Here is a 12,574-nt window from a genome sequence, read left to right on the forward strand (position 1 = left end):
TCCTGAATTTTAAATATTCTTTTTAAGTAACTATCTTGCGCACTTGAGTAGGACAGTGTTCTGAGAACTGTATCATTCACAACTTTTACTGTTTTATGCATGTTGAAAATCTTTGTGTTTATCTTTTCACCCAGTACATCTAAGTGCTCCTCCTGGTGTCAAATGCTTATCTGTAATGGTTCCTAAAAATTTTGTGCTGCTTACTTCTTTAATTGCCTTATTATTCTATGTGATATTTACTTTATACATTTCACTTTGTTTAGTTTGGAACACTACAGACATTGTTAATTTAGATTGATTTATAAGAAGATTGTTTTGTACTAGTTATTTATTTTGAGTTTCAGTATTTAGGTATGCTTCCTTTTCAAACTCCTCTTTTGTATCAACTGTAGTAGTGCTGTCAGCATAAATTTTAAGTTTCTGTTTTATATATTCTGGGAAATAACTTATGAAGAGAACAGCAGTATTGGGCCAAGCATGGAAGTTTGCAGCATACCATGTCTGACAATTTGTAATTCAGATCTGTAATTAATTATATTTCTCCCACTAGTATGTCTGATTTCTGTGCACTGTTCCCTATTTACAATTTACAATTTGACTGTTTCATAGCATTTGCCTCAAACTGTATACTGATAGAGTTTCTTCATTAACCTGGAATGATTTTACACTGGGGGGGTATCCAAATGTTGTGACTCGCCGATCTTTCATAGTGCCGCCGCATGGTTACACGTGTCCTCTACATGCGGCGCGGTCTGCCAGCCATGCAGCAGCAGCACCACCACCTAAGCGGCCAACCAGCCAGCGGCCGCTAGACTTGGACTCAGTTATGATTTGACTGTTAAAGTGTACACACATCTTACTCTGTTTACTTGATCTGTGACTTTCGTGTATAGCGTCTTCCTTGAAATATATTTGTTCAACTTGAAGTTATTACATCAAACTTCTAGCTTACCTGGGCCACATTAGAAGAAGACGACCATTCTTAGCCCACATTTAATATACCAATAGTAACCGCTGAAAAAAAAAAAATTAACAGAATTTTGTGGATCTTTTGCCAGTGGTGTGACAAGTTCTCACTTATTGGGCCACACTGACACTTGCTTTGGGACACCTGCAGCCTGTGGGCCATGGGTTGGATACCTCTGATTTACACAGTCAAGATACTTTAGACAAGTTCATGAAGATTCCGCACGTCTCCTTTTGTCTGTCTAGTGAACCCTGAATATGTTCAACTACATCAGTTGGTGATCTCATTGTTGGTTTCTCGTTTCTGAAACCATGTTGTTATGAGTGTAGTATTTTAAATTTATTTATAAAACTTACAATTCTATTCTTCATTATCATTTTATATATATTTTGGCAAAAGTGGAGATCAATTATGTTGATCCATAGTTTCCTAATTCACCTCCATTTCTGTTCTTAAATGCAGGCTATGGATTACTTGCTTATAGTGAATCTGGAAATGCACTCCTCTGCTGCAGCATCCATCACAAATGGTAATGGCTTTAGTATACTTTCCCTGTATTTCTTTATGAGGTATGAGGTAACACCATCTAAGCCAGATGAATGTTTGACTTTAAGTTTCTTTATTAAGTTTGAAACTTCGATATCAGTTGCTGGGATGAATGCTGTGGTGTGTTTTATGTGTGGGAATATTGGAACTGCACTTTCTTCATCTGTTTTATTTTGTTTTGTCCATGCAGCTTCCACAGTTGTATAGTATGTGTTAAAGATGTTTGCTATTTGTAGATGGCCTGTATCACTTGTGTTATCTTTTAGTGGGCAGATGTCCTCTGTCAATCTTGTAACTTTTCCTCTCTCTACATTTGTGAGAAATCATAAGTCTTTTAAGTATTCTCTGCCTTATATACAGCTGTCTTAATGAATAATGCCTTAATTTCTATGATGAAACTGCAGTGCCCCGCTTGGAGAGCACATAATACACTTCAAGTTTATTTCTTGTATGGAGTATCCCTCCAATCAGCCAGCTTTTTTTTTTTTGGTTCTTGTTTACTAATCTTTTGCTGACAGGACATGGAAGATTATTGTAATAATTAAATAAAGATAAAAACTGCTCCCATTTAATATTTGCATAATTTTCTGCATACTCTGCTTCCCATTTTTCTCCCATTGACATCTTTTTTAATTGAATTAGATTTTGTGAGTTTATCTGCCTTTTTTACTCCAACATCTTCTGCTAACTAGCATCAGAATTAGACATTTATATTCATACACCAAATGAAACATTGTGAGGTAAAGGTCTCTGATAACAAGTTGAAGTGGAAGTGACTCTTATGTTAAGTGATCAGGATACACAGTTCAGCTTATTTTTAACTTAAAAATAAGCCTCACTCTCATTTTGTTGATCTAACAACAAGTGAATGTCCTTATATATTACTTTTTTCACTCATGTTGTCTTACACTATTAATGTCTTCAACAGAAGTGACAAGTAAGAATATTTGTGTAAAGAAGATAATCCCCATATTGTAGAGGACCCTTTGAGAATATCTGAGCTCTTACACTCACTTCCCAGCACTTTTATCCTAGTAATACTGTATATGTTGTTGATAATAAAAAGCAGTCTCAGCAGAAATGTGTTATGCACAACCACAATACAAGACACAAAAATAATTTTCATTGGACTTAATTATATGTGGTTCAAAGTGGGTTACATATTTTGGTGAATATGTCTTCTGTAAGATCCCAGGTAACATAAAACAAGAAAGTGGGAATTTCACAAATTCAAAATAAAATTAAAATCAGTTCATTAGTTACTCTTTCTACAAATTATCTGATTATCTATGTTCAAGGATTGAAAATTCCTATTACTTACACAGAAAATGACTATATTCATCATAAAGAAGAGGGCATAGACAGCAGCTGTTTGATATAATTGAGGAAGCAGTACCTTTTTCCAAGCTAACATTAGTCCCACTAATATAGTAGGTCATACAGGGTGCTTTTTTCCACTGTGTACAAACTCCAGGGATTGATCAATGAGAGGATGTGGAACAAAAAAACATCTAATGAACTTATGTTTGGAAACGCATGGCTTCCATGCTGGAGACCATATATCCAATCATACTTTGTTACAGAGACTGCAGTCTAATAGTACTGTGCAACCATAGTTACAGTATGCATGGTGTCCTCCTAGAGGGTGGTACTGTTCCTCATACGTCATGCTGTAGCCCGCGGTAGTAATTGGTAATTTCGTGTCTGATTCACTTCTCCTGCTGACTCTTCCTGTAGTGGATGTGATACAGTATTGCACACAGTGGTCCTGTATTCGAATCGACAGGGTGTTTACTTAGGGAAAGGCAAATCGAATGGGTGGGATGCAGTGAAGTTGTATAAGGAGACCTATCCCAGCTGACAACAATCACAGCATTCAGTGTTTGCAATAGTGTTTTGCCGTTTGTTGCAGACAGAGTTGTTCCAGGAAGCAGGAAATCATGAAGGATGTACCCAAAATGTTTGGACACAAGACTTGGAGGGAAATGTGATTAACACTGTGGAAGATGACCAGGCAGTTGGTATGCCAGTACAGGGTAAACCAGATGACTGTGTGGAACATTCTCCATGACAATTGTTACTACCCTACCACTTACAGCGTGTGCAGGGCTTTCTAGTGACAGACTTTCCACATCGGGAGCAGTTTTGTCACTGGTTTCTTCACCAGGCAACCACAATTCCAGGATTTATGTCATCCAACCTATTCACAGATGAGCCCACCTTTACGTGGGTGGTATCTTCAAATTTCATAATAGTCGTCTGTGGGATAGTGTGCAGAGCCCCCATGGTATGGTGACAGAGAAACATGAGCATCAGTGCATCTGGAATATATGGGATAATTGGCATTTGTATTTTGGGACCAGCCTTCCTTCCACATTGCCAAACAGGCCAGAACTACCGGCATTTCTTGAGGGTGACTTTTGCCCCCTGCACCCCCCCCCCCCCCCCCCCCAGCAACAAAACAGATGTAAATCCACCCCTACTTACAGATGAAATTACCCCCCAAAAATTTCTGTAAATTCATCTGTGAAGAAATGTTTTACAGTATAATTTAAGGCATTATAGAAAACATTGTTGAATAAATTGCCATGACATTGTTAGACCACTGTTTTAATTTGACTGTTTAGGTAAAGACTGTCCTTTAAGCTTCAGAAGGTACGTGCATACTTCAGAAGGTACGTGCATACTTATGGATAACGTAACTCCCAGAAGGTTTTGTAAATCCATTACTGATTTTTTTTTTTTTTTTTTTTTTTTTTGCAACATTGTTTAACCCTCAACTGGGTATGTAAGTCTTACAAACGTCTTGGTATATATGGAGTATCTCATTATCCCTCATTAAAAGATTTGTGCAATCAAATGGTATATTATAATTTACTGTGTGAATTATCCAATACTACATCATAGCAGGAAGGACCAGAGACACACTTTTGAATTACATACATTTTATTAGCAGCATCTTTACTCAACACTTGCGAAGAATAACAAGAATGATGTATGAATCGTGGCTGACAAGAACACACACTGGAAAAAAAGTCAAAGAAGTTTGTTTTCGCAGAGGTAGTGTTCAACTCCCATCCTTGGTAGTGTGGAGCGTGGGGGATGTTATAGGACAGAGGAGCTTCCGATGTGATGGGATGCGGTGTAACCAGCTGTGTCACAGATGCCATGAGGGAAGGCCTTTTGGACTGTTGCTCTGCAAGGGAAAAGGAGGTGAGGAAAGAATGTAATCTCAGTGCCCAAAAGGGGATGGAGGGGATGATGTGGACGGGATAAAGGAATGTGAGGAGAGGGGGAGTGGAGTAGGTTGAAGGTATGGAGAGAAGAGGGATGGCAATGATAAGCTGCCCGATGGTGTCAATGGAGGCAGTAATGTTGGCCTCATCTATGGAAGGATGTAAAGAGTAAACATTTTGGAAGGGTAATGTGGGAAGTGTTAGGGTCGTCGAAGGAGCAGGGAGGGTTGTGGAGAAGGAATGGGTGTCATCACAGATCTGGATCAGAGGATCTTCGGGGGTGAAAGGTGAGATGTTGATGAAGGTTGTAGTGGCAGTTGGTGGTGCAGGTGAGAGATGAGTGACTGGAACGAGCACATGAGAATCATGTTCCGAGCACAACACTGGGGAATCACAGGAGCACTGGGACAGAGGGTGGTTAGTAGGGAATGTAGGTATTGGTGCACATTGATCTAACGATGAATCACCACACTCAAGTGGAATAGTTTCATTGGATGGTAGCTCATGCATCTGGTATCTTCAATTGTCCAAGCTGGTTTTAAGCTGTGCAAGGGTACAGTTTGTGGCTTAATGTTGAGAAGAAAAACAAAGGTGTTGTTAGAAACTGATAGTACCTTGTGAGTTTTTTTTTCAACAGAGTAGCGTAAACACTCCATGGTTCTTCTGTTCACGTTCACTAAACTTCTATGGATCGACCGACAAGTACTTGTCGGTGCAGTTCGACCTCCGTGTCTACATTCTGCTCGCGACTCATTTCCAACCTGCACACACAAATGTGACGCACGATAGGTAGGATTCCAATTTCTCGCACTCATATCTGAAATATCGTGTGTTGAGACGGTAGAAGGCCAAGTGGTTTAGAATTTACACAGAAATTCTTGAATCCCTACAGTATGATCAAGAGAACCCACGGCAACACTTCCACCCAGCCACTGGTGTGACACTTTCATAGTGCGATGTCAGTGTTCCACAAATCTGTTACTTTGGGAATGATAGGCAGTGGTATGGAACTTGGCAACACCGCATAGATTACAGAGCTTAGTGAAAAGGAACATTTCAAAATGCCAACTGTGATCTGTAGTGATAGCTGAAGGGCAACCGAAGTGAACCAGCCAGGTATGAACGAAACCACGGGCTACTGAGTCAGCTGATATTTTGGTGAGGGGGACAGCCTCCATCCACCTACTAGTCCAATCAGTCATCGATGGAATGTATGTCAGGTCAAGATGTATGTGGCAAAAACGTCCTTTTGGGATGTCCAAATGTCTGAGAGGAAATAGCGCATGTTGACAGACCTTGCTATGTTAGCAGGGAATGCACATGTGCCTAGATGCAGCAGTCACTTTTGATGTTCAGCCAAAGAAAACACTTGGTAAGCAGGCACTTGTTGACTTTGATGCCCAGGTGGGTAAGGTCATGAATAGGGTTGAAAACTGTGCGTTGCAGGGCAGAAGGAACTGTGGGACACAGCATGCCAGTAGTAGTGTCATACCACCCTGGAGTTGCTGATCTAGGTAGGATTTGGGGTTCCACTGTAAGGGACTTAGACAAGTCTTGTAACAGGTTCTGTATATCAGGGTTTTGTTCCTGCAAGTGAGCCAATTTGTCCAGGTCAAGGGGCAAAGCCATGGACTGATGACCACAGATGTTAAGTCCCATAAGAAAAAAATAAAAAAGGGGCAAAGTCATGGAGGTAAACTTGAAATGTAGTCTGTGACGATATTGTCAGATCCTTTGATGTAACAGACATCCATAGTGTACTGAGAAATGAGATCCATATGTTGAGAATGATGAGGGGAGGGTCGGCAGCAGCGTTACATAATGCGTCCATGAGATGGTAATGGTTTGTAAAAATGGTAATGTCGCGACTTTCAATGTCTTCTTGGAAATATTTCACTGCATCGTAAATGGTTTTTAACTCCCTCTCAAAAGCAGACCATTTGCACTAGGAGGAGGACAGTTTCATGGAGAAGAAGAGAAGAGACTGTGAAATGTTGCCTGTATGTTGCTGAAGCACAGCGCCGGCAGAGGAGTCACTTGCGTCCATAGTAATAGAGATCCACACAATCTGTGACAGGGTGTGCAAGTGTAACAGTGTTGGAGAATGTGATCGTGAGATTTTCAAAAGCTTTTAACATAGCATCAGACCAGTTCACTCTACATGATCCACAAGTGTTCCTGCCTATTAAAGCCTCTGTGAGAGGGGCTTGAAGTGAGGTGACATGAGTTGCAAGGTGCCTGAAAAAGTTTACCATACCTAGAAACTTGCAAAGATCATGGTAGGTTTCAGGTAGTGGTAGGTCAGAGATGAAGGTGACATGATCGAAAGTGGGTGAATGCCCTTGGTGGTATCTTCATGGTCAAGGAAGGTGCAGTGAAGTTGTGTTTTATCATGATTAATGTCAACACCATTGTTTGTGAGGACTTGTAACACATGCGATAGGTGTTTCTCGTGTCTGTCATGGGAAGAGGGAGGGGTAAGGATGTCATCCAGATATGCATAGCAGAGAGGCACAGGGAAAAGTAGAGAATCAATAAAGTGCTTCCAGTTTTGGGTAGCATTTTTTAATTGTTAAGGCATGAAACAAAATTCGAATAGGCCAAATGGTGTATTGATGGCAATTTTCGGGATGTCATCAGCATGCATAGGGATATGATGGTAGGCCTTGTGGTAGTCTCTAAACACACATGTGCCATGCAGCTGTTGCACATAGTCTTGGATGTGTGGAATGGGATAATTGTCCATTATTGTGCATGCATTCAGTTATCGGTAGTGTCCTCATGTCAATAGGTATCGTCTTTTTTAGGGACCAGGTGGATAGCTGAAGAACAGTTACTAGAAGATGGGCAGACTATACACGTCTAGCAGTTCCTGTACAGTGGCCTTAGTGTGGCGCTGTTTGTTAGATGTCAGGGGCCTCACCTTGTAATGGACAGGAGGGCCTTCTGTGGTCACTAACCTTGACAGGTAGTGTTTGAAATAGCCACGAAGTGTGAAGAGGGGGAGGAGGTATCGCATGCAGCATTCATATGTGACGTCATTGATTTGTCAAGTCTGTGGAACAGCAGCATCGGCTGGAGTTGCAGCAGGTGGAATTCCAGTGGGAAGAGCATTGACCATGCGCTGTGCGTGTGTCAGGTTGTTGGAAGCATCTGCAACCAGCAGATGGAGCGTGCTGTTGCTGGTGCAAAGGGCGTTGATGTCACAAGATTGGAGTAAGAGCTGAACAAGGGAGTTGGCGAGTTGTGCTATCAGAAGTATACACTCAGATGGTAGATGAGCGAGCATGTCACAGTGGGACATGGGGGCTGTAGACAGCGGAGCGAAGGAACATGGTATGTGTGTGCCAGAAGTAGCCACACGAAGTGTACCAGGTGAAGGTAGGATGCATGATGGAGTGAGATCTTTTGGGATAATGCCTGTATCTATGCTGGTGTCAGTCAGAGAGTGGATGTTGGTTGAACTGTTGAGCACGTAGAAGTGTTCAGATGTGAGGTGACTGTTGGATGATGATTGATTTTGAAGGCCTTGCCCTGGTGAAGAAGCGGGATGTAGTGCCTATTGCAACCCACGTGGCAAGTATTCCATTGACAATTACAAGTGGTATCCCCTTAATTGTGGGGAGCAGGATATGAAGTCCCAATGTCCGCCACTGCACTGTGCTGGGAGGTGTCGAGGGTAGAAGGTGAGGAGTGGGGAACAGGGAGTGCAGGTAGTGGGGATGGTCAGCTGCTAGGTGACTGCACTGCTCTGTAGTGTGATGCACGAGAACTCACACGACCCACTCTGGGTATGCAAGGAGGAGGGAGGGGGTAGCCACATCCGAAGCGGGACTGGCATCGTAGGAAGCAGTATCTGGTCTTCCAAAAGTGATGAGCTGGCGGTGTCGCAATACTTGATATACGCAATCCTTGTGTCAAACTCTATGTTAGTGGTTCTGTAGACAAAGATAGAGCTATAGCTAGATGTCATATGGAAGCTGGACAACCTAAATGACCCATAAGGCAGTGTCTGTTAGTATGTTAGGATCAACAAGGGCATGTAGGTGGTGAGGGTATCTTGTCGCCAATTTGTTCTGCATGAATTACATGATGAAGTGCCTCCTCTGGCAAACGAGGAAGATGCTCGATGAGGATCTGCCTTGTATTTGAGGTACCTGGGCAGAGGAGGTGCGGTCAGGATGACATCTCTGATAAGTTTCAGGTCGGCATGTAAATATCCAGTGAGGCATACAAAGTGTGCTTCATCACCAGTGATGCTAAAAATTCCAGAATAGAGTCCATGAGAGCAAACAAAAACAGAGCTATTCATGTTGAGTGGAGGCAGCTCAGGGAAGCAGCAAGGAGGCGGCCTGAGCAAGCATTGTAGCACAAAACTGTGTTGTAGACAAGGGCAGTGTACTAAGTGGAGTGAGGGTGGCGTGTGACAGCAGTATGGTGCCCGGCGCCTCGGTCATAGTGGTGGAGCAGTTCAGGACATCACACCTCACACACACATCTCGGCAGTTGTGGTAGGCACAGATGACATGGGTGCAAAGGTGAATGACATGGAAGACACGACTGGCGATGACTCAGAAGATACGACTGGTGCAGTTGGAATGACCTTGGCCATGGGACCATGAAAATATCGGGAATGTTTGAACTGAATGAATGAGGTGGCACTGCATGAAGGCTGAAAAAAGACACCTGTTTTGAGTAGTAGATGCTCGTGTGCTGCAAAGTCTGATGTGGTGATAAGGCACTGGGATACTGTTGGAGTACCATTTGCTCGAACTGAGCCTTCATGAGCCTTCATTGCACCACAACCTGAAGTGTTCAACACTGCTTTCATCGACAGACAGGGGGGGGGGGGGGGGGTTGACATACTTGCAGTGGCGCACTGTACTGCGTTCAAATATAGGGATGTCCGAGCTTTTCTGATGAGGAAGCACTGGTCCTAGGAAACATTATTCACAACAAACGGCTATAGTCACTGAGGAAAGTGAACATGATGTGGAATTGCACAATAATGGTATCACTGTTGTGGGTTCTCCAATACTATGCCATAGTAGAAAGTACTTGAGGTACACTTTTGAGTTATATACACTTTTTAATGACGTCTTTACAAGAGCTCATGATGAATAACAAGAACAACATAGGAAACATGACTGACAGTAACACACAGGAAGACAAGGTAAAGAAGTTTGTTCTCACAGAGGTTGTGGTTGACTCATACAGAGTCGACTGCTGTTATGACTTTACTTACACATTGTGCATTTCTAGATGTATATTACTACTGTTTATTACAAGTTAAACAAATATCCACTGTGCTCATAGCAGATGGGCATACTACACATTTTACAGAAACTTTTTGTTTTCTTGTTTTTACTTCCATTACACATGAAATATCTTGAAGATTTTGGTTGTTTTGATGGTAGTCCATGTACTGCAGTTTTATTGTTGAATTTCAAGATGTTTTCTGTGTCATTCTGGAGTTGCAAAGGCAAGTTTTTAAATAAGTGATTGAGCTTATGAGTGTGAGCTAATTGTAAACCAAGTTCTTTCAAAAGCTTTTTTCTAGCTGGCTTATTTGTGTTTTTAGCTGTATTAAATAACACACATGAATTAATTCCTGCTGGATCAAGCATGCCATTATATACAAAAAAAAAACCTCAATGCCCATATTCTGGTCTAATGTGCCACTGAATAATTATGGACTACTTGGTCAATAAATTGACCCCATCCGTAGTGGAATTGTAACAATAAATTACGAATTCCGTGTCAAAAAAAATGTTCATCGTTTGAAGTGATCCATGAATCAATCCAATTTGTGACTTCTTCATGAGATCAGAAGTGTTGGTCAGCCAGGCCATGCACCATGAGATCTAAACAGGTGATAGTCAGAGGGAGCAATGTCTGGAGAATACGGCGGGTGGGGTAGGACTTCCCATTTTAACATTTCCAAGTACGTTTTGACCTCTTTTGCAATGTGGGGTCACTTTATCGTGCCTCTCGCTGTATTGCGGCTGTTTGTCTTTTAATACTCTGCTCAAATGCATTAATTGTGTTTGATAATGAGCACCTGCGATTGTTTCACTTGGTTTTAACACCTCATAGTGCACAACGCTGAGCTGGTCCTGCCAAATGTAGAGCATGATCTCAGAGCTGTGAATATTCGGTTTGGTCGTCAATGTGGAAGCATGGCCGGGATATCCCCATGATTTTTTGTATTTGGGGTTATTGTAATGAACACATTTTTCATCCCCAGTCACAATGCGATGCATATCCCTTCTGTTTTTGCCTCTGAAGCAACAGTTCACTAACACACTAACATCATTCAATGTCTCTTGGTTTCAGCTCACACGGGACCCAAGTTCCTTCTTTCTGAATCATGCCCATAGCCTTGAGACGTTTTGAAATGACTTTTTGTGTCACTACCACTAATCGTGCCAATTCTTCTTAAGTTTGTCGTGAGTATTCACTCAGCAATGTCTCCAGTTCTGCATCTTCGAAAACATTCTCCCTTCCACCACTATGCCGGTCTATGACATTAAAATTACCGAAACTTCTGATTAAAATTACAGTTCTTGAAGCAATGATACCACTCACGACACGTTCTTTCACTAATAGTGTCCTTACCATACATACTTGAGAGCATTCAATGAGACTCAGCCACTGTTTTTTTCATATTGAAACAAAACAGAAACACCTCCCGCAAATGACGAGAGTAAGGCTCATAAACTGACATTTTCAATCAAGAACAACTTTATGACACAGACACAAATCGACTAATGTTTGAATGAGGTTATGTTGATTGAGGTCCAAGCTAACTGCCTGACGTCTGCGATCTGTTTCTTCCGACCGCTACTTATCGTTGACGTCACCTATCGACAAACGGCGGAAGCAAAGTTGTACACCTTGTATTTTTTATGCATTTCATCCACCAATGGGTATGAAGTAAAATATTTATCCATTGTGAAGTTTCTATTTGTTCTAGAAATTTAAGTAGATAATTTTTTAATGGTTTGACTGGCTATAGGTTCACGGCTCAGAGCATCTTGTGTACCAGTGTAAGGTTGTGCACTTATCATATAGGAAGTTTTAACATCACATGTAGTATTAATTTTAATCCGTACTTATTGGGCTTGGACACTATGTAAGCCCTAAATGGGCAGTATCCTCAGAAAGCTAACAGCTACTCGTCAATTATGCAGTAGGCACGAGGGACATTTAGGTACAATTATGTGTAAAATCTTCCCAAACTTAGTGAATTGAGAATACTTATCTTCTTTATTTCTTAAAATTTTAGCATCAAAATAAAGACATGGAAGTAAAAATATAAGCTGTCATCTGCCCATAATAGCTCTGTATATTCTTGACTCTTCTGTAGAAAAACATGTCACTCATAGAAAACTGAGACATTTTTCTAAACCCAGAGATATACAGGATGTCAATTAGTGTAAGTACCTCCTTGAGATCAGTGTCATCTACACATCTCGTTTGTTGTACGTAACTCAGTTTTTGTCTTCCAATTTCCTGGTTTCTATAAAACACTGTTTTTCCTAGTATTTCTTCAGTGCAGAAGATTTTCCATGTTCTGTCTCCTGATGTACATTTCTTGCTTGCACATGAGCTCCAGATATTCTCAAAACTGTATTATGGCACTTAATTTTGCTTGAAGGAGATTTTAATGTACTCCATTACGACCATTGTGAACAATTATAATGTTTCTCTGTACCTGGCTTACTTCTTCATCAGATAATTTATCATTGTGTTCTGATAAAATTTCAATATTATCCTCAACTTTGCTCGCAGTTTTGTCCTCTTGATTCAGATTCGGCTAACT

General features: G+C 41.2%; 1 protein-coding gene across 1 annotated transcript in view; it reads left to right on the top strand.

Moving 5' to 3' along the window:
- The window catches only part of LOC124802831 (dynein axonemal heavy chain 2), a 1,031,222-nt gene that overhangs the window by 58,150 nt on the left and 960,498 nt on the right, over positions 1–12,574 (top strand). Inside the window, 1 exon segment of the mRNA XM_047263843.1 lies at positions 4,934–5,078. Coding sequence (XP_047119799.1) covers positions 4,934–5,078 — 145 coding nt within the window.

The sequence above is a fragment of the Schistocerca piceifrons genome, chromosome 6 (genome assembly GCF_021461385.2).
Source record: "Schistocerca piceifrons isolate TAMUIC-IGC-003096 chromosome 6, iqSchPice1.1, whole genome shotgun sequence".
Lineage (NCBI taxonomy): Eukaryota > Metazoa > Arthropoda > Insecta > Orthoptera > Acrididae > Schistocerca > Schistocerca piceifrons.